We start from the raw sequence: 7,142 nt of genomic DNA on the forward strand, positions 1-7,142 counted from the left end.
CGAATGCTAGAGTGTCCCCCCCCCCCAGCGATGTGCCCAGGGCGATGAAGTCACCTTAGAGACCAACCAGATTTTCAGGGTATGAGTTTTCAAGAGTCAAAGCTCCCTGACACCTGACAAAAGGAGTTTTGACTCTCAAAAGCTCACACCCTAAAATTCTTGTTGGTTTCTAAGGAGCTACGGGACTCAGATCTATCTCCCCCTTGTTCCAGTTTTGAAACAAGGGAACCAACAAAATGCTATATTAGCTGTTGTAGATTTTCCGGGTCGTATGGCCGTGGTCTTGGCATTGTAGGACCTGACGTTTCGCCAGTAGCTGTGTCTGGCATCCTCAGAGGTATAAGACAGAAAGATGGAGTACTCTCTGTGTTAAGAGAGAGAGAGAGAGTACTCCATCTTTCTGTGTTATACCTCTGTGGATGCCAGTCACAGCTATTGGAGAAACGTCAGGTCCTACAGTGCCAAGACCACGGCCGTAGAACCTGGAAAATCTACAACAGCTAATGAACTTCGGCCGTGAAAGCTTTTGACAACAAAATGCTATATGTTTTTAGAATACCGAGTGGGGAAGATCTACCAGTGGGCAGTAATTATTGGCTGAAACTGTCATGTGGCAAAACCAGCTTCCCCCTTTCTTCCATTTTTGGACAATTTTGTAGAAGTTTGCCCCCCCAAAAAATTAGGCAAAGCATGACCTGATAAATGTTCATGTGGCACTAAAGGGAAACGAATGCAAAATGATGACCCAAACAAAGCTTGGGGTGGGGAGGAAGGACAAAATGCTTCCATAGACTGATATGAATGCCCACCATGCAACTGTAAAGTCACAAAGGATCTCACATTTGCATCTTTGATGTTATGCCTGCCTTTATACCGCAATCAAGAAAACTTTTCTACTGTTTAAAGTGGCAGAGGGATTATTCTCAATACTGCCTCTCCCTCCGTTACTCCAAGGAGCTCAGGGTAGCAAATAGGATTTCCCGCTTGTTTATGCACAACAGCCTTCTGAGGTAGGTTAGACAGAGAGAAAATGATTGGCCCAAGGTCAGCCAATCAACTCTGTGTCTATGCAAGGATTCATACGCAGGTCTACCCAGTCTCAACAGCTAAGTACATAGACAGTTTAGCAGATTATTCTCCATCCAGTTGGAGCTTTTGAGTCTGTGAGGATACTCTGGAGATGCTGTTGTGGTTCGTTATATTTGATGTCTTTTCTCCTCATTGCTCAGGGTGGAATCTACGTGCTTACTCTGCTGGATACGTTTGCTGCTGGAACCTCTATCTTATTTGCTGTTTTAATGGAAGCCATTGGTGTTGCCTGGTTTTACGGTGAGTGCAGTGATTACTGAATTTCTTTACAAATTGTGGTCTTCCCGGCTAATTTCTTTTTTTTTTTTAATAAAGATTTTATTAGCTCCCCTAAAAAGGAGAGGTATTTCGCTTAAAAGAAAAAATGGGAAGGGTAGACAGTGGGAGAAAGAAAAAGCTGAGTGATATATAGTCTGGTAAATTAAACTGTTAGTAATGTCCAATTAATCTTCTTGGGCTTCTTCTGTGTGTTGTCAAACTTCTTTTCTTAGTCCGGTCACATATAATTTTCTGTTAGTATGTTAGTAATGTTCCCTTGAGTTTCTGTTAATAAAAAAAAATCTCTTCTGGACACAGTCAGAACCGCTTCTTTGCGTGCTGGGCACTTTTACTTCGCTGATGTGGAGGGGCTTCCTCTGTTGTCTTCTCCTTCCGGCTTGTTAAATCCTCCTTCGGGTTGCTTTTAACACACTCAGTTCATGCACTATAAATCCTCTTCCTTTCATGCCTTGGAGGTCCCCAGCTTTGAGAATGGTATTAATTTCATTTCGCTTTTTATATCCGCTCCCAAACTCTCTACTGGGTCCTCCTCGCAACTGTTGACTTATATAAGCGCTTGCCAGGCACTCCTCGCTGTCACAGTTCAAACTTTTCCGTTTTACAAAACTCCCGTCGGATTCACAGCCATAAACAGTCCAAAACACTAAACAGCCGGCTCTCACACACAAGCAAACGCCCAGACGGAAGTCCCTCCCTTCTCCTCCGCTCGTTTTTGCCCAGCTCCGACATCTTTTCTTTTTTGTTTACTTTTAAGAAAGTTCTTAAAATGTGCTCCAGAGAGACAAAACTTTTTCTCGCTTTATTTCAAATACATCAAGGGAAAACACCACTTTTCGCTCAGTCCAATCCCCCCCTCCTCTTCTTTTTTGCTTATGCAGTTAGAGGGTTAACCTCCTCGCCTTTTTCGCTGGGTGGGGGGGAAGCGGTTTTAGATCTTTTTCTTTGCATTTTGACAACTCACAGTTAAGCCGATCTTTTCTTTTTCAACTTTTTCGGATGATCGCTTTATCACTCGGTGACGTCTGGTGGCTCCGCTAAACCCCGTAAAACGGGATCGCTCACGCAGCAAGGTCCAAAGGGGCAGGGCATGGCGGGCGCCTCGTCTCCAACCTCTCGGCTGAGAGAGAGACTCCCCCCTCAAGCGCCCTAAAGCGCCCCGGATCCGAGCTCCTCCACCGCGGGCGGGCGAGACGCCCCTCGGGAGCGACCCAAGGATGCGTCCGCCATTCGCGGGAGCCAGACCGGAAGCCCTTCCCGGCTAATTTCTTGAATTTAGCAGCACAGTGATGCAGGAGAAGTAACTTGGATGCCCTCTGGCTGAAGGTTCTCATTTCACAAACGGACCTCTGGCCCTATCTCTCTCTTCTTCTTTTTTAAGTTTGGTTTTCTGTCAACACCCGGAATAGCTTGGGCTTGTTAATATCCACTCAGATACTCACCTATGGTGACTGTGAATAGCTTCCAGATGACAACAACAAAACAATATGCTTTTTGGAACTAGGAGAAAATTGCTTGCCTGCTTGTGTCCTGTGAGACAGCCGATGTGTTGCAAATGGTGATCTTAGATACACACTGCAGATGACTAGTTTGTGGGATATTCCTCCCATTAAAAAACACACCTAATTTTATTATATATTTTAATGAACATATAAACATACAGGCCACCAATACACAAACAGATGCTGAAATTAAAGCACTTTAACCCAAAGTATAACAAACATATTGAAGCATAATTTCAACTTTTACTAAGGGAGGGAGGGAAGGAGGGAAGGAATTCTTCTCCAGGCCAGTTTGGCTGGAGATCCTGGAGGTTTTTTGTCATCTGCGCAAAAAACAGTGGTCATTGGGGGTGCAAGGGGGAGGTATTTGTGAATTTCCTGCATAGTCCAGGGGATTTGACCAGATGACCCTGGAGGTCCTTTCCAATTCTATGATTTGAAGGAGGGAGGGAGGGAGGAAGGAAGGAAGGAAGGATTCTGCTAGGAATGTAGTCTTGTGTCCTCTGCTGTCCTTCAAATGAAGAACTCTGCATAACTTCCCTAGATTAGAAATTCCTGATACTCCGATTTAACCCATATTTCCAAATCTTGGCATTCTAAGACACAGAAAACCAGTCCCAGAGAGAATGCTACGAACTACACCTCTTCTCCCTTGTGCAGAAAATGTCTTCCTTTGGGGGAGTGTTCCGTCATGTCGAACCCCCGGGATAAGTTACCTCCCCTCCTCTCCCTTAAGAAAAGATGCAAACGATACGTGGCTTTTAATTGTCCCCATTCCACTTTCGGGGGTTGGCTGTGAGACAGCGGCGGAAGAGAGAGTTTTACCTGCCCGTGCTCCCTGTACGTCAGATGGTTACGGGACATAAGTGCAGGCTTGAACTGTAAAGGAGACACAATGAAATTAATCCCCCCCTTTCCTGCTGTGCAAACTATCACAACAGTGGCTGGCAGGCAAGCAGCCAAATGCCTCTTCTCCTCCACCAACTGCAAATGAAAAGGAACACGCTTAGAGACCCTGAGCTGCAAAGAGCTTGCCAGGGCTGTATTTATTATAAGCAGCCTTTATCTGGTTTAGGAAACACGTCCGGGCGACCACCGGGGGTGCCATGGGAGAGAAGTGGCTCCTTAATCACACATCCTCCTGCCAAGTAGCAAAGATGAGGAAGTTTCTGGCCACCTGAACGCCAGAAGCGCAGCGCAAATTATGCCCCCAATTACACTATTCTCGTCCTTATTTTTTGGGGGGGGTTGTTGTCTCTGTGCAAGCAGGAGCGATTGGCAGGCGTATCAAACTTGGCAGGGATGGGTTATTCCGGTTAATTACTTTGACAGAATGTTCTGCCCAGAAGTCTTTTGCTTCTGTGCAGTAGCAGAGGAGATAGCAGGGGAGGGGGGATGTCGCCGAGCGGTAGCGGAGCTGCTTTCTGAGATCCATTTTGGGGTAGTGGTTAGGACCCAGTGTTCCCTCTAAGTCGAGTGAGTGTGAGGTAGCTCACAGTTTTTTAGCCTCCGGCTCACACATTTTTGTCTTTGCTCAGGAAGGGAGGGCTCTAGAGCAAACTGACGTATGCAGTCGCCAAATCGCTTGCGGGATAAAAATCTAAATAATAAATAAATAAATAAATAAAATAAAGCCAGTAGCGCACGGAGTAGAATTTTTGCTCACGAGACTCCACAGCTCAGAGGGAGCATTGGCGCGGACTCTAATCTGGGAGAACCGGGTTCAATTCCCCACTCCTCCACATGCAGCTGCTGGTGTGACCTTGGGTCAGTCACAAGTTCTTTCAGAGCTGTTCTCTCAAGGGCAGTTCTCCAGAGAGCTCTCTCAGCCCCGCCTACCTCACAGGGTGTCTGTTGTGGGGAGGGGGAGGGATTGTAAGCTTGCTCTGAGACACGTTCAGGTAGTGAAGGGCGGGGTATAAATCCAATCTCCTCCTTCTCCTCCTCTTCTTCTTCGCCTGAAGAAGGAAGGACCCAGGCTTGGTCAGAGCTGCCAGGCCCCCGTCCGCTGTGTTTCACCACCAATCAGCTGGCCAGTAGAGGATTCAATTGACAGAAGCATGGCTTAATTACAATCAAAACATTTCGGGGGGGAACCCGAATTGTTTGGGCTGGTGCTAAAATGTCAAGCTAGCCTTCCAGCGAGACAGAGGTTCACGGGGATTGCTAAGGCGAATGGGGAAGGGTGAGGAGCGAATGGGGGAAAAGGAGGTTAAATCGGAAGACGAGAGGTGGACAGAGCCACGCCATATTTAACCAGGGATCAATGTGAACTTTACCTGGGGCCATAACAAATTGTTCTTTATAGAGCAGTGGCTCATCGCGTGTCAACGAAAGAAAAACCCTCTGTTAACAGCTTAAGATAGATGACTCGAATTTCTCTCCCTTCCATCTGTAGATGTATGGGCCGCGGGGGTGGGGGGGGTGACTGAGGAAAAAGGGGAGATCTAAGGAATTAATCAGGTCCGGCTACCCGTGAAGAAAGCCAATTACGCCGGCCACCTCTAGAGTGCAAATATTCCAAAGGGCAGTAAATCCTGTTTTAATAGCAGCAGGTAACCTCTTGGCGCTAAGAAAACACTGATGCTTGTTATATACTTTGGAGCGGCTGGACCTTCTATCACACGTCAAAGCATTGCACTTAGGAAATGATAGAGGGAGGCAGAGAAGCAAACAACCTTTTAAAAAGAGAGAGAGAGAGAGAGAGGAAACTGGAATGGATTAGAGACAGCTCACAGGGTTAGATTCTTTAGCGGCTAGCCTCCTCCCTATTCCGGCAAATCCTGTTTTTGGTGCTGATGTTAGTCCAGATGTTGGAACTATCAAAGATGCACCAATCAGGCTTTAAAAGGACAACTGGATGAAAGGGGGGGAAAAGAAAAACGAGTTGGGCTGTCTACCACCAAAGCATGGGGGGGTCACACTTTCTGGAGTTCTAAGGCATGGATGAGGGAGAGCTGACAGAGCTGCGAGAAGGAACCACAGCTGGCCCCTCTGAAGCAGCAGAGGAGGATAGCTGGCAGTTGCCTGTAACAGCAGTCTTCACACCTGGCCCAGATAAGAAGGAAGAACTGCAAGCTGAAAGCCCTCCTGACTCACCCCCACGTGTGACTCGTTTAAGGGAGTGACTGCTGCAAAACGTAGCAACCAGGCAGTGAGAGGCCAGGCTACAGGGAAGACATTCGGCTAGCCCAGAGTTCTAACAGGAGCCTGGCCGATCGTGCAGCTGGCTAACTGGTAGCACTATTTAACTCCACGTTCTGGGCAGTCCTCTTCGTGGAAGCAACAACTCATCTTCGTGCTGCTAGCATCCGCTCTGGCTTGGCTCTTGCACCTAGACCTTTGGACTTGGGTCTGTGTTCCTGGCTCCTGACCCCAGCTGGGCTTTCGGGGTCTGGCTTTCGGCTTGGCTGGTCTGATCCACACAAACACACACTTGGCTGGTCTCTCTGTCCTCTCTCTCTACCCCGGGAAGACTCACTTGTGCAACCCGTAGGAATATTATGGGTGACTATGCAACCAGTCAAATGTAACTACATGACAACGTGGTAAGAAGGCAAAGGGCAGCGGCAGAATAAGGATAATGCTCCATGTTCAATATTGGCATTGTTCTGAATGGACAAGCCCTTAACTCCCTTTCGTGGCAACTCCTGACCAAAGAAAGGGGGTTTTTTTTCTGCCACCGCTGCAGGTGTTTGAGAAATGGATCCCCCTTTCTTCTGTCACACCTAGGGTCGCCGGCCTCCTGATAGCAGCTGGAGATCTCCCTCTGTCACAGTTGATTTTCAGATGGCTGTGGTCAGTTCTCCAGGAGAAAATGGCTGCTTTGGAGGGTGGAGTCTATCACATCATACCCTGCTGAGCCCCCCGCCCCATCTCCATGTATTCCTCAATCCACAGTTGGCCGTCCTAGTCTCAACCAATGTTCCCTCCAGGGCTTTTTTTTGTAGAAAAAGCCCAGCAGGAACTCATTAGCATACTAGGCCACGCCCAACAGTGGAAACATATCAGACTACACCCCTGACAGCACAGCTCATTAGCATGTTAGGCCACACCCCCATGCCTTCCCTTGGCTTGCCCGGGCAAGCCAGCCCTTGGACAGAAGGCCGGGGAAGGTATGGGAAGGCATTTAAATGCCTCCCCGATCCTTCCAGCGCCCCCCGCCCACCCGCCTTGAAGTCGCCGGGGTGTGTGTCATTCTCTAGGCCTTCCCTCTGTAGCCACACACACAGAGGTTTTGGCTGTAGTGGGTGTGGCCAACTCTGAAGCCAGCCA

The 7,142-nt window shown here is 48.0% G+C and overlaps 1 protein-coding gene across 1 annotated transcript in view; it reads left to right on the forward strand.

Moving 5' to 3' along the window:
- LOC107122162 (sodium-dependent noradrenaline transporter-like) overlaps positions 1-7,142 on the forward strand; it is a gene marked incomplete at its 5' end in the record, with an annotated part of 41,185 nt that overhangs the window by 18,576 nt on the left and 15,467 nt on the right. Inside the window, one exon of the mRNA XM_015425189.1 lies at positions 1,230-1,329. Coding sequence (XP_015280675.1) covers positions 1,230-1,329 — 100 coding nt within the window. The remainder of the gene's footprint in view (positions 1-1,229; positions 1,330-7,142) is intronic.

The sequence above is a fragment of the Gekko japonicus genome, unplaced genomic scaffold (genome assembly GCF_001447785.1).
Source record: "Gekko japonicus isolate JY-2015 unplaced genomic scaffold, Gekko_japonicus_V1.1 scaffold5761, whole genome shotgun sequence".
Taxonomy (NCBI): domain Eukaryota; kingdom Metazoa; phylum Chordata; class Lepidosauria; order Squamata; family Gekkonidae; genus Gekko; species Gekko japonicus.